Source organism: Plutella xylostella, chromosome 21, assembly GCF_932276165.1.
Source record: "Plutella xylostella chromosome 21, ilPluXylo3.1, whole genome shotgun sequence".
Lineage (NCBI taxonomy): Eukaryota > Metazoa > Arthropoda > Insecta > Lepidoptera > Plutellidae > Plutella > Plutella xylostella.
This window is the reverse complement of record NC_064001.1, coordinates 9,924,461-9,951,103: the sequence shown is the minus strand read 5'-3', so window position 1 is coordinate 9,951,103 and position 26,643 is coordinate 9,924,461. Positions and strand designations below refer to the sequence as shown.

At 37.9% G+C, this 26,643-nt stretch overlaps 3 protein-coding genes and 1 long non-coding RNA gene across 8 annotated transcripts in view; 3 read left to right on the top strand and 1 right to left on the bottom strand.

Annotated features, from left to right (window-relative positions):
- Positions 1–13,026, top strand: part of LOC105388630 — a 152,091-nt gene extending 139,065 nt beyond the window's left edge. For 2 of the 4 annotated variants that reach the window (XM_048628818.1, XM_048628819.1), the window contains 3 exons: positions 10,174–10,265; positions 10,916–11,153; positions 11,471–13,026. In XM_048628818.1, the coding sequence (XP_048484775.1) occupies positions 10,174–10,265; positions 10,916–11,153; positions 11,471–11,762 (622 nt within the window). In that variant the 3' untranslated portion in view covers positions 11,763–13,026. Of the gene's footprint in view, positions 1–10,173; positions 10,266–10,910; positions 11,154–11,470 lie in introns of all 4 variants that reach the window. The other 2 variants (XM_048628822.1, XM_038116058.2) reach the window with 1 other exon arrangement.
- On the top strand, positions 584–2,006 carry LOC125490236. The gene is made up of 2 exons (XR_007267559.1): positions 584–753; positions 1,748–2,006. It is a non-coding gene; the product is annotated as an uncharacterized LOC125490236 (long non-coding RNA).
- On the bottom strand, positions 13,022–17,953 carry LOC105388615 (zinc transporter ZIP3). Its single transcript, XM_011559553.3, is given in 5 exon segments — positions 13,022–13,483; positions 13,903–14,059; positions 15,119–15,331; positions 16,982–17,375; positions 17,377–17,953. Coding segments are annotated over 5 exon segments (945 nt in total). The 5' UTR covers positions 17,544–17,953; the 3' UTR covers positions 13,022–13,469.
- A 1,291-nt stretch (positions 17,954–19,244) lies between these two features.
- On the top strand, positions 19,245–25,796 carry LOC105388616. Of its 2 annotated transcripts, XM_048628776.1 has the most exons (15): positions 19,245–19,450; positions 19,772–19,942; positions 20,284–20,347; positions 20,962–21,098; positions 21,389–21,505; positions 21,820–21,960; positions 22,217–22,451; positions 22,724–22,815; positions 22,898–23,414; positions 23,644–24,114; positions 24,198–24,423; positions 24,498–24,634; positions 24,707–24,823; positions 25,045–25,123; positions 25,527–25,796. In XM_048628776.1, the coding sequence occupies exons 1-10, from the start codon at positions 19,361–19,363 to the stop codon at positions 23,772–23,774; spliced, it is 1,695 nt and encodes a 564-aa protein (XP_048484733.1). In that variant the 5' UTR covers positions 19,245–19,360; the 3' UTR covers positions 23,775–24,114; positions 24,198–24,423; positions 24,498–24,634; positions 24,707–24,823; positions 25,045–25,123; positions 25,527–25,796. The 2 variants fall into 2 exon arrangements, with proteins under 2 accessions (XP_048484733.1, XP_048484734.1); XM_048628777.1 differs by lacking the exons at positions 24,498–24,634; positions 24,707–24,823; positions 25,045–25,123; positions 25,527–25,796 and having other exon boundaries at positions 24,198–24,484.
- Positions 25,797–26,643: the final 847 nt, after the last annotated feature.

Here is a 26,643-nt window from a genome sequence, read left to right as displayed (position 1 = left end):
AGAAAATAAATAGCTTTGTATGTTTATAAATGATTTACGAAAATTGCAGACATAGCTAAATTTTATTGTTAAAAAAGGAGGTAATATGCCATTTGCAGATGACTAAACAGGCTGGAATAAAAACCGTCACAGAACGACTGGCAGGCAAGGCAAAAACTAAAAAGTGTTGACAGCTAAAGTGACATCTGTCAAAAAAGTCCGCGAAACAGAAGCAGCATGGCCACTCGAGCACGTCTAGACTCGGCTTTTAGCGTTATCTCAGTCTGTTCTTAGCTATTTCACACTCCATTACAATAACGTGTTATAAAGATTATGACTAATCAACTTTGCTTTGAGAAGAGAGATGAGTGAAACATCAAAGTATTTTAAATCGAGAGAGGGTTGCTAAAATTGGAAATCACTTTGCAGATGCACATATTATTATAATAGTTTAACTCTGAATTCTTACTTTGAATCGATATGGCAAGAATACTAAGAGGTAGCGAGTATAATCATAGTCATAGTTATTTACTGAATTATAAAGGTACTATATATGTAAGTATATAATTATGCATTATGCATCAAGTTCAGTTCAAAAAGTTATAAAAACATACACAAAAATGTGTGAGGCAAATTTTTATGTTTCTTTCTCCAATATATTAAATAAATAAAATACCTATTCGGAAACTACAAAGGTGTGTCGTGAGTGGAGGCATCTCTACAATTTCAATGTTGATTAACGATGTATGCCAAGAATGATCAGCCTCTAATCTAGTTAACCTTTAAGTATGGACGTGGAGTCTCACAGGCTACCTAATGTTTACGTTTTCATAGTTTTGCCTATTTCCCCCCGCTCCCCGCGATTGAGCGGCTCGGTAGCTTTTGTTTTAGTTGCCAAATTACCAATGAGGGAGGAGGTTGAGTCGTCCGGTGAATATCACGTGAGTAATGACCATCAAAAAATTGACTGGAGCCTGTCAGGCTACACGTCCATTGTTGCCATACAATATATTTTGTATGGGCGATTAGATTTTTTTTTTATTTTTTTTTCAAAATGTGAAAAATAAGTAATGCTGGTACTTGTAAAGGTAAAGGTAATTTCTAAAATAAACTAGCACGTGTGCATGTAGTGCCTCATGTGCAAAGACGTGATATAAATAGACGATTGCCAAGAGAACTGAGGTTGACTAATGAATCGAGTTTTAGGTGATGATAATTATGGTCACAGAAGGTGTCCAGGATCAAGAAACCAGTCAAGGGTCCACAAGAGCATGTAGAATCTGTCCCGCGAAAAAACATAGGATGAATACCTATGTTTGTGTTGCCTGTGTGTCTCCAAGTGTCCTAGACCTCTGTGCATTGACTGCCAATAAATTGGCGCTATTAGACTGTGGTCAATATTTTATATAATAGTTACCTGAAGCATGTGTTTTGTGTTTTCGGTTACTTATGTATTATATTTTAAGAAAATAAGACTAATTTTGTTCTAGTAATAAGTTTGACTGTTTTTAATACCAGAAAATGTAGCCTCAGTAAATTAGGACTTAAAAGTGCCATAAGTTTGAATTTTTCACATTTCTATATTTTTTTAAGTAATATTTGATTACATAAGCACGTTATTTTATTGCTAAATCCTTTAAATTCAATATCCAATCAAATTTAAAGTAATGTTATATCAAATTCTCAAAAAAAAAGTGTATGCATATAGGAGCCTGTGAGGCTCCACGTCCGCACTGGTGTTAAGAAAAAATGACGTCCATACTTAAAGGTTAACTAATAGCCGAAGGCAATCAAAAAGCTGTAAATTTTCGGAAACCAATGCGAGGAACAGTTTGACTTCTTCACATCGTAAAAATAAATCAACTAACTCATACGGTTCGACTATAAAAATTTAAAGAATTATCACAAATTGTATGGCTAATGAGATCTATAAATTTTAGTCAGAACGTGCGGAGACAAATTTTATAGGATTCCTGTGAGATTTAATTCACCTTTTTTCCTATGGATTTTTATGCAATAAAATTCAACCGTAGGTTTATTAAAACATTATCTATACAAAAGCTTCCTTTCACCTCGGTGATAAATCCTAACTCAGATCTAGTGTTTCTCACCGACATGCTAAGAAGAAGACTTAAGTACAACTTAAGTATATTTTCTCCTTATCTAACTATCTATCTATCTAACTTAAGCAAAACATATTGTGTTTTATAGAAATGTATACGTAGTAACATTTAAAATCTTGGGAGTGTTGTTTCTTTGATTAAATCTCTGCCACATCCGGCCCCCTACAGTTCTCTCAAAACTTGATTTCACAATGGCCGATCTAGTTCCGTCAAAAACTTATTTTCCCCAAGAAACTGTTGATACTCGCACTGTGGACCAGTACCCGTATCATGAAAAACCGCAGCATATTCTATTCGATAGTCTATTCGAAAGTGCTGTCAACCTGTCAACAACAAAATGGCGGTGTATTGCGGTGTACAGATTTGCGAAAGTTTGACAGCTATCATTCCATAGGTCATTGTCAGAATAATATCATGTACTCTGTGGTCATTCTTTTCGAAACTCATTCGAAAGGTAAAAAGTGTTCGAAAGTGCTGTCAAGTTGACAATAGTCGCACTCGCATTCGATTCTATTCGTTAGTTCGAATTTTCATGATACGGGTACAGAATGTCATATCACGCTGGTAACGTCTGGGGGGTTCAACTAGCATGACAGAAACGGACAAACGAGAGCTATCATGCAATCGATACGTTTTGACACAACGAGATAGAGTCGAGATTAACGCAGTAGCGTCCTTGAACTTCGTTTCTCGTGAGCCAGAGCGACCCCCTGGGCAGCCGTTGCCATTCAAGTTTAATTAACCACCATTCATAAGCTGCTGATCGACTAATTAGCATATTAACAAGACCATGTGTTGAAATGTCAATCGTATGTTGATCGGTCGCAGGGGGGTCACACTAGATTACGAAAAACGATGTTTCGCCTTTCATTCAGCCTCTGATACTCGATTATTTAAAGATATCTCGGAAACATTTAGAAAATGATAATAGCATGTCACTGGACCGATTCAAGACTGTCGTTGCTATTGACTTTATTGCCGATTCTGTCTGTATCTTTATGTGCTTTTAATAAATAACAGCTATTTAAACTTTACATAAATAGTTGATATTTTCTTTTCGGATCGCCGACTGCTGTGTTAGATAGCTGATAATGTATGCAGATACGGAATTTGGCTCCTCATTATGCATTAGGAAAGAATCACCGACCTAATTTTAATCCTAAGTCGTTTTGAACCTAATTAACGAAATATTATAATGTATAATAAATAACTATGCACAACTTTATGAATAGATTAGCGTGTCATTAACTTCTTATTGCCAGCATGGGAAATAATCTAGGATCATAGGGAGTTTAGACTCTAATTACAAATGTTTTAGTCGAACGGGTACCAGGTACTTTAATAGATTATCTACCATAACATCATATATTTACTCGTATACATGTAAATATGTAACACATTTAAAATGTATAATGTATTTCTAACTTGCTAGTTGTAAGCGTACCTAACAGAATGAAGTCACAATAACAGAGACATAAAATTAACACCTAGACTTGACGCCATCATAAATACCTAAGTTGTAAAAATAAATAAACAATCATAAAGCTGTGGTCATTATTGTATTGCATTTAGGTATACATACTTACAAGCATATACAATAATTTTAATAAAATTCATATTGCACATTGGTGATGTCGCGAAAGTAGGAAATTGGTAGTGCGATAGACAATAATGTCGCTATGTTGTCTGCTATAGGTATTGGTTACTCTTAACACACAAAAAAACCGGTAAAGATATTTGTCACTAAAAGTTCATGCAAAGATCGCAAAAACGCGTAAAAGCCAAAGCAGGTTCAAAAATCCCTAGATGGAAATCAGGCCCTTTTTTAGGGTTCCGTAGCCAAAATGGCAAAAACGGAACCCTTATAGTTTCGTCATGTCCGTCTGTCCGTCTGTCCGTCTGTCCGTCTGTCACAGCCGATTTACTCGGAAACTATAAGTACTACAGTGATGAAATTTGATGGGAATATGTGTTGTATGAACCGCTACAAAAATATGACACTAAATAGTAAAAAAAAGAATTGGGGGTGGGGCCCCCCATACATGTAACTGAGGGATGAAATTTTTTTTTTCGATGTACATACCCGTGTGGGGTATCAATGGAAAGGTCTTTTAAAATGATATAAAGTTTTCTAAAAAATATTTTTCTTAAAGTGAACGGTTTTTGAGATATCAGCTCTCAAAGTCGTAAAAAGTATGTCCCCCCCCCTCTATTTTTATAACTACGGGGTATAAAATTCTAAAAAAAATAGAGGTGATGCATGCTAATTAAATCTTTCAACGATTTTTGGTTTGATCAAAGTATCTCTTATAGTTTTTGAGATAGGTTGATTTAAGCTACGGAACCGTTTGTGCGCGAGCCCGACTCGCACTTGGCCGGTTTTTATATAAACTTTATACAAGTTTCAATACCTATCACCTTCATTGGCTTGGCACCTTCCCCTGCAGATTACTCCACTATCGCCTTGTTTCAACTCTATTGTTGACACAACAATCCTAATTGGTCCTACTGAACCAGTTATCTGCAGCTTAGCAGCTATTCCAATAACAAGCTAAGCTACTGGTTCCAGAAATGGCTTCCTTGTTTTCGTGCTATCCATTATTACGTCGTCAGATTAAGACACGTGATTGACAGATGTGGGGCACCGCACGGCTGCTTCAAGAAACGGTGCAGTTTTAGTTGCCCAGATATGTTACATATTAGACTGTTGTGGTTTACTAATACGTAGCCAGTCTAGCAATAATCGATTACGAGATTGATAAGATGATCGTGGTAGAAAGTTGTTAGTAACGCTGATTGTTGCGGCCAAGGGACCACGTTCATTTTCCAGCTATAGAGTTCTATTAGATCAGTCAAAATCTTCTTGTTATCTCCATAAACCTCTGAGCCGGAATACAGCTATAATCTTCTCCTATCTTCTATTTAAACTGTCAATTACTAAGTATTTAGGTATAGTATAATTATTTAATTTAAATGCACCCATTACTAGCGGCCAGTGCAAAGGTTAAATCAGTAAATTATTTAAACAGCGAAGCAGTTAATTCGAAATTCAAATTTCAATTAAATTCCATAGCTGTAAATTATGTTGCTACAATGAGATTGGTAGAAGATTGACCAATGGCGATGTGGATCTTATTATCTTAACTGTTTATTGGATAATACAAAAGTAGATACAATTACGAGTAGTACCTAGTACCTATATACCTATACTGTCTCATTATTATTAAACTTGCAATTATAATATCGAACTTATAATATGAAGTGTAGTTAGGTAGGTGATGTGTACTAGCAAATTAAATTTAATAATTTTAATATTTGATTAGTCTAGTAAGCCGTGGACTCAGGCGCGGATCCAGACCTCAAAATAGGTGATGGGCAAGCCTAAAAATTTATTTTGCCTCGCCTTGAAGTGATTTTATTGCATGAGAATCATTGTGATGATTATTATGGTTATTCTATATGAAATTTTTACACGTCAAAAGCATCCGTATCAAAAAATATTGTTAAATATTTCAAAACTGATATTTTTTTTAAACATTTTTTATTTTGACCGACAATCGTCTTTGAAAATACAACGGCAAAAGTTACTGTTCAACGTATATCACTAGACTAAATTGTAATATACCTAAATGAGGTTAAATTCATCTCGATAGGGCAACTACTTTTTTTAATGATACCTACAGCTATTTAAAAGGAAGCCTTTTCTTGCCAAAACAGTGCGCAGTGTTTCCGATTTCCTAAATTTAGGCCCAATTATAAACTAAGACTGGCGACGTTTGGCTAAAATACTTTTAAGATTGGTTGGCTATTTAATTACCTACCTTTAATTTGAGACATAAAAATTAGGGGAACACCCAAATATTCCGAAAAACTTTTTTCCGAATTTGAAAACACCGAATATGTAATTTACGAAATATTGCAATACCGATTTTTTAAAATGCCGAATTCTAAAAATCACGTAAATTATAATTTCGAATATTATAATCACGTAGATTTGTTATTACGATTGTCAAATACACGAACGTTAATAAATCCGATTACTTAAGCTTACGAAAAATAAAATACCGATTTATAATAATCACGAAAAATTCAAATCCCGATCGAAAATGTGATAATTCGTGATTTTGACAAAAAAACCATAAACGTCTTAAAAACCTTATGACCTAAACCTAAAGATAGGTGCGACGACGAGCAAAGCGAGGAGGAGCGTGTTAGGTGCACATAGATATCGAAAAACAAAGCGGAGCGCAGCGAAGCGGAGCGGAGCGTTTCAAATATAGAGCAAAACAATTGCTCGGAGTTTTATGGTGTTTAACCTTAAAAACCTTAGGACCTAAACCTAAAGATAGGTGCGACGACGAGCAAAGCGAGGAGGAGCGTGTTAGGTGCACATAGATATTGAAAAACAAAGCGTTTCAAATATAGAGTTAAAATATTGTAAATAGAAAAGTGTTTGTAGTATTTGTTGTTAAGTAACACAACAATGCAATAAAATTGCTCGGATTTTTAGGGTGTTTAACCTTAAAAACCTTAGGACCTAAATCTAAAGATAGGTGCGACGACGAGCAAAGCGAGGAGGAGCGTGTTAGGTGCACATAGATATCGAAAACAAAGCGGAGCGCAGCGAAGCGGAGCGGAGCGTCTCAAATAATATAGCTTAAAAAATATTGTTAAATTGTATACGGATTATGCTGTTAATAAACACACTATTCTTAATAACTATTTCTTGTTAACTAAGATACATTCGGGAATTTGTATTTTCGGAATATTAAAACTTCGGGATTCGTAATTTTAACAATTCGATATAATAAAAAGTCGTACTTTTAAAACATCGAAATAATAATATTCGGGAAATTGACTTTCGTCATTTTAATAAATATGTTGTTTGAAATTTCGTTTATTAACTAATCGTGTTTTTCGTTATTCGGAAACTTAAAATTCGGGATTGTGAATTATTCGGAATTATGAAATTCGTAATTTTAAAAATCGTTATTTACATATTCGTAAAAAAGTAATTCGGATTTATGTAGTGTACCCAAAAATTAGCCATAGGTCTCATAGTTTTAATAAGGGTTCCGTAACTAGGAACCCTTAATAGTTTCGTCATGTCTGTCCGTCTGTCTGTCCTGGATCGTTCTCCGCCGTTTCAGCACCGATTGCCACAATAATTCGTGGTGATATGTATAATGATAATCCAAAAATTCGTTTTTAAAATTATCGAAAAAATAATATTTTTTTACCCCCCTCTCATACAGAAAAAAGTTGATTCGAAAAAAAAACGACATCGTGTGGGGTATCGAAAGGTATCTTAGTAGAGATACGGTTTTGGTATCATTGTTTAGCTTAACTCAAATACTTTTAAAAGAATACATAAAAATACCATCAAAGGGGGGCTATTTTCAAAGAAATTCAAGTAAAATGAAAATTTTTGCTGTTTTTACTGTCAAAAAAACTACATTAGGTGCTTTTGACTTATTTTATGTAACTTTTTAGCAAATTTTGATATTTTTATTGGATAGAGATGACTTTTTGCGAATAAAAGCATTTTATTTCATGTCCGTAGGGCGTTTTAATCTCGAGATATGATTTTTATGAAGAAGAATAAATTCTTTTTATCAAAAACTTTAAAATGGCCGCCATTTCTAGGATATTGAGATTTGACCCCACATATGGGGGTTTTTTCTCGATGAAATTACTCGTAGAATCTACCTTTGAAGATTGTCGGGTTCGAAAAACAACACATTGCATAGTTATTATTATACAACTAACTAACTAAATGGTAATGTATAGTTATCTGTTTTTTTTTGTGTCAGGCGGTCGGCCCATCTTATGGCTACGGAACCCTTTCATGTGCGTGTCTGAGACGCTTTTAGCCGGTTTTTTTTATTAAATGGAAATTATTAAGTACTAGCTGTTCCCGCGAGCTTCGCTTCGCCTTAAAAAATCCCGTGGGAATTCCGGGATAAAAAGTAGCCTATGTTCTTTTTCAGGGTTTAGACCATCTGTGTACCAAATTTCATTCAAATCCGTTCAGTAGTTTTGGCGTGAAAGAGTAACAGACAGACAGACATAGTTAATTTCGCATTTATAATATATATTAGTTGGGATAATAATAATTATGAGAAGGATCTTATAGGTAAGGTACTATAAATTATTAAATACCCCAAGAACTTTAAACAGCTGAATCTAATGAACTATCACGAGTTATATCGACATAGTTAACACGTTTCATTTTGTAAAGTAGATACATAATATTTAGTAGAGACATTATTCGGTAAACCTAGGGGTCAAAATTGACGAAATCTAATAAATACGGATATTCTCGCCGTTATTTAAACCAAAAAAGGATTTCTTTTAAATAACATTATTGGCTTCTCGAGATCAAACTAGTCTCGTTGTTTACGTAAATAGTGGCCGTAAGCCGTAACCGTAATACAGACTCTTGGCACGACTGAAAATTTTATGGTTTTTTAGGGCTTTCGGGGTGGAAAAATTGATTTAGCATAACTCGAAATCATCACCACCAACATATAAAAAACCAGCCACACCTCTAAGGTGATAAAATAACTAAATTATAAATATAAAATTCCCATGGTTTGATATGGCAAGTCATTTAGGTGATGGGCATGCCCACCTTGCCCATATGGGTGGATCCGCGCCTGCGTGGACTTGTGGCTTTTATCTTTAAATAGTAAACTGCGGTTGTGTGTGGTCGAGGATTAATCTGTGGTCACATAATTAAATGATACGACAGCCATTATCACACACCTTTTATGGGTTTTACGATGCCGCTGTTTAGTCTTAGCTTCTGTAAGTACATGGATGTTTACAGTGTAAATGTGCGTAGTTTTGTCATATACTATAGGTAAAGCAAGTTATCAATAAATCCTTTCTAGAATATTTTGTTGTAAGTATGATTATACTTCATAGCATTGATTTAAAATTGTTGTAAAATGACCTATAAGTTTACAAAATAATACCTACTTTAAGTAATTCATAATACAAGGATAATAATTTATTAAGTAACTACCATTTAGATGCAGTGCAATTGACCTAAGCTATTTCTGCAAATACTAGAATGTAATGCGATATCTTTAGATGCAGAAATTTAAATGCATACGAACCATAGTTAATTACTAAATGATTATAACTACAAGTGTTATAATCTTAAATAAATCAAGATAAATTGCTTAGATAGGTGACATTATACAAATCTTTAAGAAGGTAGCTAGGTAAGGTATGCCATTTAGTGGTTACTAGTGCCTCTTAGTAACAGTAGTAAATACTTATATAGGTACCTACTATACCTACTTTTAGTTAATTTAATATTATGATTCTATGTCGACTGTTTTAGCGATAACCCAGCCTAGACCGTAACCGTTTACCTAGGTAATACTTAATTCCTGGTACGATGCTAATCTTTATTGCGGATTTAAATTTTGATACTCTTATATGTATATTTCTTTACATTTTACACCTAAGTATACCAATTATTCAGGTAAAAATATCTTCAGCTCCTGAAGGCATAGCACGGGGCGAAAGACGCGCACGTCTCTAGGCCTTCACGAGCTGAAAATGCTAAAAGAAAATCAAATATGAATAATACACCGCCCACCAGACATACCTACGCAAAATTCTATCCAAATGAAAATGTCGATTGTCCAACCCTATTTCAGTAATGTACTAAAATATTTGTCCCTTTACCCGACAACTCTCTTAGCACAAGCTTGACTAGGCCTAAAACCCTTCCTTGTCGGCCGACTGGTGTAGCGGTTAGTGACCCTGACTGCTAAGCCGAAGGTCCCAGGTTCGATTCCCGGCTGGGGCAGATATTTGTTTAAATACAGATATTTGTTCTCGTGTCTTCGGTGTTGTTATTTATATTTAATATGCATCTATCTATGTATTTCTGTAGATATATCAGCTGTCCGATACTCATAATAGTCATAATTATCAAAGGCTCTGCCTAGCTTGGGGTCGGATGGCCGTGTGTGAGATGTCCCCACATATTATTATTGGAAGGAGTCCCCAGCCGTGCGGATCGTGGTAATGATGTATATGTCTGTTGCAGGTGCTGTGTGGCTGTGTGCTGGGCGCGGGCGCGGACGCGTACGGGAACGCCACCCGCGTGCGGCGCGAGCCCCACCCGCACCACCGACCTCTGTGAGTCTATGCTTGCCTGGTACTTTAAACTATCTGAATAGACAATTTTATTAATTACAGTACCTCCTTTTGTACTTTCATCACTTTACACTGGAGAAGTAGGTAGGTAACTAAATGAAAGACAAATTCCATGCTCCTTACCAATCACCAACAACCTCTTTGAGCATTAATAATTATGCTTCCCTAGTATTTACATTACATCCACACAAGGGAACGATTATTTTAGGCAAGTACCTTACCTTACCTTACCTTAGGTACTCCTTGCTCCATCAAGCTCTGTGAGTCTCAGCTTCCCTGGTGCTTCCTCATACATCCACCCTAGAGGATAATTATTTTTGTACTCTTCGCACCACCGACCTCTGTGAGTCTTTGCTTCCCTGGTACTTTATTACGTATAACATCCTGATCTTGCCTAATCAGAGAATACATAATAATTATTGTACTGTGCACCTTCCACTCAATTTTAAAAATGTCCCACAAAAATATAAACCAACGCCATCTAGCGTCCAGTAGCTACTAATTTTAGTTCACTATGATAACTGCAGATGACGCTCTCCATAAATATTTATTTTCATAGATCTCTAAATAGACGCTCCTACACTCCACCTAATATAACCAATAACCAGCCCACCCCTCCAATTCCAGCACAGACGAGGAGGACGCGGCGGCGGCGTGGAAGCGCGGGCACTGGCGTGAGATGCAGGCGATCATGCGCAGCGAGGGAGCTCGAGGGGTCGCCGAGTGCTGCCCCTCCGTGCTCGAGATGGTGGCCCCGAAGGGCGGCAGGACGCCCAGCGGGCTGTTCGTCGAGCTGTATGAGGATGGGGAGAATATACAGCAGTTGTATGAGCTGTCGTGCGCGCCTGATATTGTTGGGAGGCCTTGCAGGTAATTTGATGTGCTGGGTTTTTTGGTGGTTAGAGGATAAGGGAGTTGGTTTTAGTAGGTTCCATGGATGTTGGGGTCCAAGAAAGAAGGATGTTAACTGTACCTTATTTATATCCGGTACACCTTGGGTGACTTGCAGTGAGCGACTGACTGACTTATCTGACTTTAATACTTTCACCATTGTGATAAGCGATAGTCCAGCAGCTCTAGTGTTTATCTTGCCCGTAAAATCATCAGCCAAACACTTTAATTGATCTTCGATCATACAAAACTAAGAAGTGACTTTAAATCAAAACGAACTTGCTCTCACGTTCCAGATTCGTCGACGCCCGCCTGTACAACCAGTCGCGCTGCGTGCAAAAGTATTCCTACTCCTACGCGCTGGTGCGGAAGCCAGCAGCCACCGAGATCCCGCAGCACCGGGCGCGGCGCGAGGGCCAGGGCTTCTCCGTGCCCGGCGCCGGCGGCTGGTCCATGGACTATGTGCGGGTGCGATCCGGGTGCGAGTGCCAGATCACCCCGCCAAAACGGAAAACACCCCACAAGAAACGCGAACGCCACAGACAAAAGAAGAAGAACAGACGGTTAGAGGAGGAAGACGAGACTTGACAGTGAGTTAATGTGCCCAGTGAACAAACAGTTGAACAAATTGAATAATCTAGTTGCGTTACCGAAGTGTGACTGAGCGTATGTGTTGGTGTGTTCTAATGATTACTTAATGTATTTATTTTCTTTGTAAAATTACGCTTCTTGTTGTAGTTTTTCGGATTTAGCCGCCTCGGTCGATTTTCGATTTTTATAATTAACTAAAGCTAGCGTTAGCTGAAATTAAAGTGTTCAACATGTGCCTTAAAATATTCGTAAAATTAGCCTTGTATTATATATTTTCATCACATTTGTAATCATAATATTGTAAATAGTTCCAGGCTAGCGATCGAGTTGCTCGTGAGCAAATATTTTTTTAATCTTTTGTGGCTTTTCTCCTGTACCTACATGCTAAAACTTCAGGTAGGTAATAGGTAGCTGCTATTTACGCTATAATGTAGTCCAGCAAAAAAAGGTTAATGTAAAATGACCAAAGTTTTGTTTTCCTATTCTTACTTTTTTACTGAATTGAATGTTTCAGCGAAGTTGTAGGTAACTCGTTCTACTGATTGTAATGCTCTCTTCCCTTATGAAATAAGAATATTTATTCAAAGTTAACATTTATTAATTTGTTATTATTGTAACTGTACTTACTTTGTAGGCATTAAGAGCGTCGAGTCAAAGATCTGTATTATTTTCTATTTTTTAATACTTTTATTGTATAAAATAAATTTATGTTTAAGTATCACTATACTGTAATATTTATACTGTCTAATACGAGGTATTCCGATTTTCAGTATGAATTTTTAGTTGTTTACGTAGAACCGCTTTCATAACGTATCAATGTACATTATAATTATATTACACACGATAGTATTGTGGACTGAGATTATTTTATGTGCATTTAGAGTTCGTAAAAATTAGGACATTTCCGTGGAGTAGCCATCTGTTGGTGAGTAGAAGAACTAATCCGTAGTAGCGACATCTGTAGTTGAGTACCGGAATCTTGTGGCATCACAAAATAATATTATAGTCGTATTTCTATAAAACAAAATGTATAGTGTACTTATTATTAAACAGTGCCATGATACACACAGTCAAATAAACTTGTGAAATACATTCATAATATATTTTAAAGCAATAAATTAACTTAATTGTAATTCAGGGCAATTATATACCTACCTATCTTATTCCTATGTAAATAGACACAATCCCTCAAATTTTGTTACATCACAACACACAAAAACCATTGTTGAGACAAATTACAAATAAAAAACTGGAAATAAAACACATAGTTTTATTCAAAAGTTTAATTGATAAATGTTCTAACCTTATACGTACTTAGTATACTTTGCCTAGTTAAAATACATAATGTAATTATGTTACATTGTCATATTCTTAGTTAATATAATTTCGTCTTCACAACCCATCAATGAGTCACGGAAATAAAGAAAAAATATGAAGATGGCAAACGGACGCATGCCATCGCGCCCTATTTTTCTTCTTTATTTGCACTCATTATACGTGTGTGTGTACAACAGCACAAATTAAAAGTTCCATATTCCATCAACATCGGTCAGCCCGAATAAGTCAAATGAAAATCAATTTCAATACCACTATAAACTTTTACATCTCAATACAAGGGAACTTTCAGTCGTACTAACTGTACCTTAATCTACTAGTAGTGTCAGATTACCACGGAATGATGATTTGGACGAACATTCCCAGGAATCAACCGTCATGGTCTGCAAACGAGGAAAAGATTGGATTATTATTCGATAATTCATGTTCTGGAGTGGACACCGCGACTAGGCAAACGTGTACGACGCTCTCCGCCTAGATAGGGTGACGACTTGGGAGAGCTTGGATGCGGAAAGCCAATAGATCGCATACAGTAGTGGACTGCTATAAACTGATGATGAACGGTCCTTGGAGGTGTGACGCCATGGATGCTATCCCGGTGGGCTGCTAGAACTCCTCTAATCTGGCAATGACGCTCTGAATCGTCCAACATAAATTCAAAATTTTTGACAGCCATTTTAGTCAAGTTTAGCTGGTGACTGACTATATAGTGGACCTATAAAGGTTAACAGTCTCCATTACCCTCTTCGTCTGAGCTCTTAGGTGCCTTAAGTGAGCTTTCCAAGTAATTCCAAGTACTCACCAAGGTAAGCAGTAGTCAGGTACATGAGCACGAAGCCAACAATGACGGCTAGCAGCTGCACCGCTCCCGCGCCGCGCCGCCCGTCGTGCCATCTCGCTCGCTCACGAGGTAACACCTCTGACACTGTCACGTAGAGGAGAGTGCCTGCTGCTAGTGCCTGGTGGGAGATACCAGAGGTTACCCGAGGAGTTTAAATAGGTAAGTTTGAGAGATAAGATCTCATAGGAATGCTTTCTGCTGAAGAATTTTATTATACAACTGCCTTTTCAACCTTCTCGAACTATGTAGTTAGTAGTTACCTGTCTAAGACCCCTCATTCAGAAAGCTACAAACATAAGCATCTAGATGCCAATTTCCAACAATGGGCGATTAGGTACGAGCTTATGATAGACGACACAGGTATCCAATGATAAGTTTGAACGCTATTGGTTTCCAACCCTCCAGTGCAGGTTTTGGCAACCCCATCAATTTAATTTCTTCAGCAGATATAATATGTTGTACATGAAAGTTTCAAGTACGTGCTTCATAAATAATACGGTTACTATTGCTTACTTATCGTATTTTCTTATCTCGTGTTGTGCTAAGGATTGCACATGGCTGGGTAAATGTTTAAACTCAGTGACTGGAGCAGTGGGTTGGCTTATCTGACTGTTCCTACGGTCAGTCACCTGGGACAATGTTTTCTACTTTCTCACGGAAACCAAAGTTTTCCTAGGTTAGGAGAAGTACTTAAGCAACTATTTTTTGTAATATAAAGATAGAAATAAATTCATTTATCCTGTATGCATATTACAAGTCTGACTTTGAGCAGTACCCTAAATCTACGGTCCTATTAAAATCCTAACATCAGCCAGATGCTGTATTACTTCTTCATAAAGCGATGCATTTTACATTTCAAGTTACCTCGTTCCAACTCAGAAATGCTAGGTACCTATAATAGAACCATCGAAGAGTAGCGTCTAAATACTACTACCTTAGCTGCTCATCCATTCACACTCTAAATCATAATATATACCTAATTATTAAAACCACAAAAAACCATGACATGATTCTAGATATGCATTGTACTCATTCATTGATACGGCTCGCGAGCTATCAATCCTATCATGTACAACAAACTGTACAGCGAAAAGCGAGTGGCTCACTTGTCCGTAGCTTCGGGGATTACAGTCGTGAGCATATTTGTACGAGTAGAGTATGGACAACCACCACACACCTGCATAACCGGCACAGCCACCGACCCCTGGCTGAAGCTGAGCGCGTCCAGGCCGGCCCCCACGGCGATGCCGACGACGGAGCCCGAGGAGAACACCAGCACACACGCCAGGTGCGCGCCGCGCCGCCCCGCCAGCGAGGAGCAGAGTTCCGCGCCCAGGCAGAACCCTACCACGTACTTGTGCGCTGATACTGCTGCTAGGAGGAGGAGCACCTGGAAGGAAGGTGATATGGGGATATTATTATTATTATTAAAGGTGCTTATGTACAGTAAGGTGCAGATAAACCTGACCCCCCTCAGAAGCATTGTTAGTATGAGAGGGGGGTCAGGTTTTTGTGCACCTGACCGTACCAGAGATGTGCAATGCTGCGTTGCTATAGATGCGTTTGTTATCCACTAATCATAATCATATTATTATTCACTAGCCACAATCCACATAGATAGCCTGGTGGTATTCTATTCTATTCTATTCTATTCTCTGTGGGGGTGTAAGTACCTGCACCTGGCTCTCTCGAGTGGAACCTTTGTGCATATCCCCAAGGTCTAAACTGCCTTCCTAAGCTTGGACCATTTCCCACCACGCTGGTCCACTGCGGGTTGGTGGGTTTACATATCTAGGTGTGCTAAGTCTAGATATGCAGGTTTCCTCACGATGTTTTCCTTCACCGTAAGAGCGTTGGTATACATTGTACTTAAGTTAAAAGAACTCATTGGTACATGTCAGCGCCGGGATCGAACCCGCATCTCTTGCGTGAGAAGCGGGCGCTTACCCGACTGAGCTACCACCGCTCTCTAGCCTGTTGGTAACATCAAGCTTTTGAATCGTTGCCGCATAGCGCATCTCTGGTGGATAGGCACCCACATAGTTTTTCCTCATTGCACATTTTACATAGTAGGTAAGTACTTAATAATAACGGTGGAGTTGATGCTGATAAGCATTCACATCCAGCCAACCTGTAGGAGTTTCAGGGAATGGAAATTAAAGGTGTAGAAAAGTGATTGAGTTCTAAGGTTGTGAATGTGAAGCTTGTGAGCCGTTTGCCTTCTAAACTAAACAATAGGTTTTAAATGTCAAGTTCAGTCTTACATTATGTAGTTCCTTAAAAAACGCTTTATCATTTCATTTCAACTTTCAAGTCTATCTACCAACAATTAAATTAAAACCTTATCTATAAATTCACCAAGGTAGTCTTATCACAATAAAAAAATATGGCAAAGATCGAATCAAGTAGTTTTTTTATGCTGCACCATTTTAGCTGCTAGGCAAAGTAGGTAATTCTTAGTATCTACGCTTAACATAATGGCCAATTTTTATTGCAACTTTGCTGATTCTTTTTGTAAGCCATTTAATCATCATCATCACCCCGAAATCTTCATCTGCTGGACATAGGGCTCTCACAAGGAGCGCCACAACGCTCTGTCCTCGACCAGCGTACATTATACTTATCATTTTGCTTTAATAATATTTGATTGTAACATTGAATAGGTTTTTAGTTCTTACAATTTCACTAACGAACTCCAAATAACGGTGATTAGTGATAACCTTATCATTATCAAACAAGACAACGGCCGTTTCGTTTTCGTTACCTCGCCCGTCGCTATCACGGTAATGGAAATTTCAATCTAGGTCATTATCCTAGCTACTCGAGTCGTATGCATTTATGGATATTGATTGCTATTTTATCAATTTATCGTAAGAATAGCGATTATTATCGGTCTTGCTGTACATAAATGTGCAAGTAAAACTATTATATTTAAACTCACGAGCAATAAAAAAGTATCAGTGACATGATTATGATGGAACATCAATGCAGGTGAAACTTTATCATTGCTCGTGAGTGTATATTTAGTAACTTTACCAACCTGCGAAGCGGATTCCTGCAGGCCAATAGCGAGTCCCTCCAAGATGCTGTGGACAAACAACGCTCCCAGAAGCCCTATGATGCCCGACGAGCTCTTGTTACAGGGCGGCGTGTGGCTCACGTGACACATGCGGGGGCTCCCCGCGTCCCCACAACACTTCTCCTTCATGTGCATCTCCCCATCATCGTGGGAAGACGACGGCAGGTGAGAACCGTACGCGCGCTGCGCAGACAGTAACCCGTCTCTTTCCGTTGTTCCATAGTCTGCTTCTGAATGCCCGTGCCCACCGCCCTTAGCACCGTAGAAGAAGTGCACTATCTCGTCGACTAGATACACCAGAAAGAATCCAATACACAAACACAGTTCTGAGTATTGTGGGAGCTTCTGTTGAGTTCAGGGATGTTGATAGAAGGACCCCGGCTCCGAAGCAGAGCAGGCTGGAGAGAAGGAGAGGGTGCTTCTGTCTCGCTCTGTCGGAGAAGGAGACTGGCAGCATGCCAGCTATGAAGCTACCCAGCCCCAGAGCCAGCATGGCCACTGCTTTTGAAGTTATCAGATCCATTGTTCAGGGTTCTTTGTCACGGGGTCGTCACTTCTGTCTAATTCTTCTTTAGTATTTTTTAATCAAATGCCGTCACATAATTCACCGCGAATCGCCTGTCCACTTTTAATTATATCACCTTGATATTTAGCACTTCCTGTCGTAGATTTTGTGTAGTTTCTTTTGAATATCAAATACGTCGATGCACGTTAAATGTCGTGTACAAATTAAAATTCAAACGAATTGTTATCAATAGCATTCGCGTGTGTGTTTGCACAATGTGTTTTATCACAATCAAACATAGAATTACACTTATCTGGTAGACGTGCGTTATTTTTGTTATTAATTTCGTTTAAGTTTTTTTTATTTACTTCACAACACTACGCGTGGCGCAACGACTGAGGGGCCTTGAAGCTACGAAGCAAATGATGATCATTATAACAGAAACAATAATATTGAATCGACCCGCAGTTTTAATATGCAAATTTAATCAACTCTCAACCTAAATCGTTACAACATGTGAGCTAGAATTCAATGAATAATGTTCAATAAAAGTATTTGAATTCGTTCAACTATGATATTGGATCATGAATCAGGACAAGACTTGACCTTTTTATTTAAAAATCATTGCGAGTAGGATTGTGTTAAAGTTCATAGTAAAAGAATGCGAAATATTAAGTTTTATCTCTGAATGTCACTTGTGAAAACTTATGGGCTAAACAGATTTACAGTTCGAGTAGGTACCATATTCCTTTATCAATAACGGCTAAGCAAAAGTTATGAGAGTGGTATACACTATAATACCACAACATACTACAATACCCTCCCCCAGTTATCAATAACTTGAAATATAATATTACTTATTTTGAAAGGATTCGTTTAGTATAGAAATTCAGGTTCAACTCCCCTTATTATTTAGATAAGGGCAAAGCTGGGCAAAGAGTCCAGACCAATCTCAGCTAGTACGGTCACTCAGACAGAGGTTAGGTTTCCTTCTTCCACAAGTCCACACTGTACCTACATTCATTCGTATGTACCTATGTACTTACCGGAAAAAACAACGAATTCTTTGTTCGTTATCACTATTAATTAATTAGGTAAGTACTGTGATTTATATTGGAAATGTAGATAGATGTCGTCACAGAAACGATGAGTAATTTTATTAATACATGGTTATTGTAAGTATTATTCATCTGTAGTTTGTATACAGTATCGTTTCTTTTTTTAAATAAAGAAATGTTACCTTTCAGCAAAATATAGGTACATTAGATATGGATTTAAGGCTTCGTCAGCGAAGCCTTTAAGGTAGGTACTCCCCCTCCATTGCCCATTCATTGTTTTCAATCTGTATATGAATATGGACTTATTATTATATTCTAGTTTATATTTTACGAGTATCATGTAAGTAGGTAAGTACGTAATTTATTTACTTCCATCCATGGAAAGAAAAGTTCATATTGCGAAGGAAGAATGACTCAATGAATTTTATGAAAAACAGACGATTATCAAAGTTCTAAACATCCAGTATTGTTAACTTACTTAGCTACCAAGGTACCAAGTGTTCTTTACCCAGGGTGTTATATGATTGACGTGTATTTGTTGCATCTGTCTGCGAATCACATGAACCGATTTAAATTTGAGGGGCTCAGAATAATACTTAACTTTGGAAACTGCTTTATTATCTATGGTTACCGTAGAGATTAGTATAATATTCTAGTCTATGAGTCAAAGTATTATAAAAGTAAAAGTTAGGTACCTATTGAAAGTTATTAAATTGTGATAATAAAAATAACTGGTAAATAATTTGATGGAATAAAAGATCTCTCCTGCCAAACACAATGAACGAGCTATTGCAGAAGCACGGCTGCGCCAACGTGTTCAGCGTCCCGGAAGGACTCAAAGAACTCATGGCCGATATTTCTAGAGAAGTAAGGGAAGCTACTTTAGTGCCTTTTAGTGTCAAATAAAATATACCTTAATACCTTATCCTTATTACTGCCCTGCCCCCACACTAGGTGAACTTTGGCTAGAAGGACAATATACGTCTTCTTAACGTTAACACTAGGAGCTATGCAGACATTTATAAAATCATTCATCATTAAGATCCCTGTCGGTGATTTTTCACCGTTCGACTCAAAAGCAAACACAAATTCGCATGGCGCTTGTAGACCGCTAAAAGTAGCGGCTCTCCTACGCCACAGAAATCCACGTTTACTCTTCACTATCCGAACGGTATCAACAACTCGCAGGTGCTCCGTGAGCAGCCGGAGCGTATCTACGAGTTCATCAGCGGCTACCTGTCCTGTCTGCTGGTGTCGCGCGAGCACGGACTGATGGCTCTCCGTGTGCTGGACGACCTGTGCGACTGTAGACCTACGGTGTCTGAGCATCTGCTGGGTCTGGGGTTGGAGGAGGAGCAGGTATGGGCTTGGTTATAAAGGTGATGCCACACGGGCGTTGATGTTGCGGAAAGTGACGCAACGTATTATGTGGCATGTGATTGATATGCCGCAGCGCTAACGCAACGCAGACACAAAGCGCGTATGGCATCGCTCCTACTGCGCTACTCAACATGGTAAAGCGAAAGAGCAAGGTGTATTTGCGACACTGAAAGGATTTCGTATTTTGTTACTTGCACTGAATAATACCCTCAAATATAAATATGTAGGTACTCTTGGATCCTTGAAAATAAATTAATATTACCTACTACACCGAGCTTACACTGATGTGCGTAGGTACTAAATCTAACTTTACCTTTCAGGTAAATGAGATGAAGGAGATTATCAAAACCAAGATCGAGGGAGGCGAGTCGGAACCGGAAAGTGGTAGGTTATATTTGAAACGTACTTAGTATAAATACTTTCCAAAGAATGTCAAAATTAACCTTTTTAAATACTAGATAACAGAATTCATAGCCTTTCGCAACTAATGATTTATTAATTGATGTTGATAGACTGTTACTGATGCTGAGGAATGCCCTTATGATATCGACAAGTTCAATGTAACAGTCTAAACTCATTAATATTAATAAATATTTTGTTTAGTAACACGATTACTACTTATTTGTATAAACTGTTATTTTTGTTCTCTAATTAGTGTTACTTATACACAAGTAAATGTACCGACAGATTTTTTGTGATTTTATACGGTCGAATGGCGTAGTGGTTAGTGGCCCTGACTGCTATGCCGAAGGTCCCGGATTCGATTCCCGGCTGGGGCAGATATTAGTTTAAAGACAAATATTTGTACTCGGGTCTTGGGTGTTGATATTTATATTTAATATGTATCTATCTATAAATATATTTGTGTAGATATATCAGCTGTCCGATACCCATAACACAGGCTCTGCCTAGCTTGGGGTCGGATGGCCGTGTGTGAAGATGTACCCACATATTATTATTATTACATATTATAAACTTCTACGCCTTATGACTTCTAGAGGAAGTGAAAGAAGCAGAGATAGTAGAAGAGATCCTGTCAACCCTTACACTAGATGAAGAGATGACGACCAAGGTCTGCCAGGTCATCCGGAACGCCTACAAGGACTACTGGTACCGGAAGAGGATTTTACAGAAGGTATATTAGCATATATTGTGAAATTTTGAACTTTATAAAATGGGTAGGAAGAATACGAAATATTTCGAAGCATGCTGAGCTTCGCTATCCGAAAGGCTATATTTTATCCAATTAGACATTGAGATTTTATGTACTTAGTGTTAGGATCTTCATAGTGACCTATCAATCCAGCGCATCAGTCACATAGACCAGCATGAAACTGGTAGCTAGCAGACAATCATATTATACTAACAAATTAAGGAGTACTTACTTGTCTAGTGTATTAATGATATAAATATCCTCTGACCCAGGGTCTGATTGGCGAGCCGGAACAGCCGTGGGAGGTGGCTGCCAACAGGACCCTGCAGCTGTACAAGGAGACTAAACCCACCTTCAACGAGCTCTCCCGAGCCGCCGTCAGGATTCAGGTCTGTACTGCAGCAGTTGAATGTGTCAAGCTAATGAGAATCACTTGCTGTAGTTGCCATCACTGCGTCATTAGCCTTGAGATACGTAAAACAACAGCACACAGACGCCAAAGACTCGTCGGAATATAAAAGCCCTGGATATATGTACATTTTTCACCACAGTTTCTTGTTAGCATATTTGTAAAAAACAGAAGAGCTGGACTGCCGACTGTATACTGGACGTACACATAATAATTTATCACAGTTGATACATCATTTAAGTCACTCCTTTTCATCCCAATAACCATCACCTAAATGTCTCCATGTTTCCAAAGGCGGCGTACCGTGGCTACCACGTGCGCACGAGCCTGCTGCACCACATGAAGGTGCGCAAGAAGCTCGGGCCCAAAAGGGACATGCCCGGGCCGCCGTTGGACATCGCAATGTCCAGGGAAATGTCCTTCGGCCCTATGCTGGTACGTGACTGGTTTCAGTTTCGTAATTTTTTTGTAGTACTTGCATATCGGGTAGAAGTTGTTGTGAAATAGTAATAAAGATTATATTTTGCGTACAAATAATTAAATAGAAAGGGTATCGTGGCGTCGAATTAATTGCTGCTCTTCTATCACCCCTGTATCATAAACAATGCGCCAAATACCCTATTTCTCTGTGGTCCTATCACTGGTACACTTCACACAACTGAAAATATGACCACAAAAAAACTATTCACAGAAACTAGAAGTGCGAACAGACGACAACGTCCACTCCATGTTCGCTGAAGACGCCATCCTCAGCGCGGACAGATATGACCCTCTGAAGGCCGTCATCCGCCCATATGGTGAAGACTCGAAGAGAGTGTCTCCAGTACCGTCGCAGAGGATCAGCTTCTCCCAACCCTGGGATGCGGTGTCGATGCAGCATGATGGGGTTTTAGAGGGACCGCCGTCCAGCCGATATATGTCGCAAGGTGATTTTTACATATTCACTAATGTTGCTAAATATAAAAGATACTTACCTATATACATAAGTACTTTCCGAATTATTATTGAATCGCAAAAAAAGGAAGAGGCGACCGCCCGAGAAGAAAAAATCCGCATACCCGCATATATTAATAAAAAAATATTCAACGACTCGAACATGAGCTAAATTAATTTTAAAATATTATGATGATACTTTTAGAATAAGTTGGTTAAACTATTTTCAAATACGGTACCTACCTGTTTGTTATGTTTGTTACAGCTATGACACCTCATGGATCCATGTCGACAGGGATGCCAGAAATAAATGACAGTGCCGAGATGAAAGTCGCAGGATTAAGGGAATTCACACCGGTAGGTTTGATTACTGGCGTATTTTTATTATGTATGAATTAGAAATTGTAACTATGCTAACGCATAAAGTATTTCTTTGTAGGATCACAGATTATCATCAGTTGGTACAGAAGAGATCAAAGAAATTCTGGCACCTCCATCTAGATCAGCATCTAAAAACATAAACAATGCTGTATCTTCTGCGCGACTCCCATCATCAAAACAACTTTCTTATGCTTCTAAAGCTAAAGTTGGATCTGCTAAGGAACTGCCTTCTAAGGCTGTATCCATAAGACAAGCATCTTCTCATGCAAGAATAGGATCGCGAAGAGAAATTGAGTCCACAACTAAAAGCGTACCTTCTGCTATCAGAAGTCCATCTGGCAAAGGTTTCTCCAGCATGCAAAGGATTAGTACAAAAAAAGAAAGTGTGACCATATCAGAAGAATCTACATCTAAAAGAGACGTCACATCTGCAACGAGGGGACCATCTTTTGAAGAAGCTACGCAAGAGGGATCCAAAAGCTCAATTGGGAAACAAGATACTTCAGCAACCAGAATGGGATCTGTAAAAGATATAAGTGAAATACCGAGGGAAGCGTCGGGTAGGGAAATATCACGTAAGTTCATTAACTTATCTACACACCTAACTAGTCATAAAAAAACAGACAGGCAATCATAGTGCCAGCATTATCATATTTATCATCGATTATGAGCTAAACGTAGTATTGACAAGCTAGCCAGCTACTGCCATCCATCACACGTTGTTTTATGATTTTTGTTTTCTTTGATCAGAAAACTGAACAAAGTGGCACAAAAGGTGCCTTAAAGTTTATTTTTTACTCACAGGCACTAAAATACCATCTGTGGCAGCGGTTGCAAGCACGGCCGGTGCTCCGGCTCCACCGACCTCCATCACATCATCAGCCCCAGAGTCCACAGCCACGGAGTATCCTGACACTGATCGTAGCGATGTGTAGTCTGCTCCATTAGACTCAATGTTATGGTGTAAGCCAACATTATTTGAAACTTCAGTTGTTCGAGTTTGGAAGTTGTGACTTTATTTTATTTTCGTCGTGTTCTTTTATTGTTTTGGTTACTTACGTGATTTCATTATTTTTAAGTTTTTTTTGTTCATGACCTACTAGAATGGTTTGTTTTTGTTGTTTTGTATTGTTATGTTACTGTCTTGTTGGTTCAAATAAAATAAAATTACATATTGATAAAATGAACCATTTGATTCAACCTCAAATATACGATAGCTGTAAACTAGCCATTCCTAATGGATTGAAGGAGTTGATGGCAGACATTTCTAGAGAAGTAAGTTATAATAAGTAATTAATGGGAATTAATAATGTTAATAATTAATGGATAATGATATACATTCCTATATCCCTACCCAGGTCCTAAGAGCACAACCAATAGATATTCATAAATTTATTGCCGATTACCTCTCAACTCTGCTTGTTACTCGTGAGAATCTTACTGTAGCGTCCGCAATCTGTGAACACATGTACAAAAACATACCTACTAGTGAACTAGTTGACGAACTTAAAGCAATCGGCTTCGACGACGAAACGTCCGCAAAAGCTGCTGACGTTATCATAAAATTCTTTAACAATGGCGGAAGTGAGTAAAATTATAATAATATTTTTATAGATCTAATTCATAACCTTATTGACTAACTTTTGTATTACATATAGCTAGAGAAGATGCTCTACTACCTAAGTTAATGAAAATAATGAACATAGAAGAAGATAACCTGACGGACGTAAGGACGGCAATAGAAAATACGTTTATACGCCAGCAGATCAAGAACAAACTGAACATAGAATCTGACGTAAGTTTGTAATTTAATGAGCTTGTGACTGTGGATCTAATCAATTTAATTAAATCTGATGTAATTGTTCAGATTATCCCTGACGAAGAGTTAGATGAGATTACAAGAGCGGTGAAAAACACAATGAAACTTTATGAGCAGACTGAGCCAACTCAACAGCAATACGAAGTTATGGCTACTAAAATCCAAGTGAGCATTTTACATACAAAACAACTACCTTTATTTATTTTAGATTAATAATGTAACTAAGTACCTACCTATTAAAACTTTACTATGGGTTATTGGTGGGAAATTTTCAAGTAGGTATTTGATTTCTTAATGGGGATATCCTTATTTTTTTCCTTGGTCTTTAATTTGTGACAGTAATTCTTTACATTACATTTCACTACATTTATACTCCTTTCATGTAGGCGGCTTACAGAGGATATTTTATCAGACGTCAACTTGCTCGTCAACCAACCAGTAATCAACCATCTTCCGATGCCAGTGGTAAGCTTTGTAATCAATAAAGGCAAGAGTTATATAGGTACCTACTTAGAGTTATATCTGAATATGGGATCTCCTATATTGTTGTTGCACTCCATTAGAATTGAGAATTACTGAATATAGGAATAAGTAGTACGGTGGCCTGCGCCTAAAAGTATACAGGCGGAGTTTTTAAAATAGCGATCCCTGATGATGAAGGGACCAGCTACATCTGTTATAAATTCGGGGACGTGTTGTGTGTGATGTGTGTAGCAGTGATGTTTATGTGGATGTGCTTGAGCAGCATGTGAGCTTGAGATCGCTATTTTAAAAACTCCACCTGTATACTTTTAGGCGCAGGCCACCGTACATGTTCGGTCAGACGTCAATCTACATTCCCACCAATAATGTGGTGTTGTCTTTTTAGATTTCTACACGCCACCCAACTCTTTTGATACGTCTAGCACTAGCATTCCTGAACTAGGACCTATGGTAAACAAATTGTCTGAATCTGGTGAAACTATAAATTCTCAAACTAAATACTCTTTAAAAAAACCTAATGCACAAACTCGTGTTGTATTCAATGAAGAGTCTTTAAACAATAAAATTAAGACAACCTTCAAATCGCCAATTAATTTTGAGCAACAGGAATCAAAAAATCATCGCCATATATTTATTACTACCCCTGAAAGAAACAAAAGTGTTGATAATGATCAATCACCGATCAAGAACGAAATAGACGAAGAAGATAATAAAAAGGAAGATTACAAAAAGTTAGGACTGACTTTAAACGGTAATGCTGAAGAATTATCAGTAATTTATAATCAATATGAGAGTAAGGAAATTAGAGAACTCCGTGAATCTGTGGATTCGAAAACGGCAGAAAAGGGAGGACAAATGGTACACGAGAATAATGTATTGCAATATCAGAGTTCTATAAAGGAAACCATTTCAGAAGAACAGTTTCATGCTTTGCGTCCTCTATCCAGAGAGATCAGTCATTATGTATTATAAATAATATTAAATAAGTGGCGTTCCCAGGATCTACAAACAATTATGTAGGCGGTCGTGTTCAAGTATCACAGATACTACACTGCCGGGCAATGAAATAGTTCCACCCACAAAATGCCGGCAAACACCTTAATATCTCCTAAGATATAGAACCTAGCTTCATGAATTAAAAAGTTTAATGAAATATAGTTTATTATGCAAACATTTTTTAATGCAAACTCTTTTTAATAGTGTTATTTTCGAAGCCATGGATAAAAAAAGATAAGAAGCAAAATTTTCGGGTTTGAAAATTTAGGAAAACATTTGCTTCGTTTTTAGTTTTGCTTTTTATTTCATTCTTTTTTTTTGTCGTTGTGAAAGAATTATAAAATTGTAAAGTCTTACGGCCCTCGTACCCATAAATCATGCCCGTATCACGCGAGGATTGTGCGAGAATCATCACCATGGTGGAAATGGGAACCAGCCAAAGAAATGCGGCCAGGATAATGGGTGTGACTCATACTACTGTACGACGAGTGATCTTAAGGTTTAGG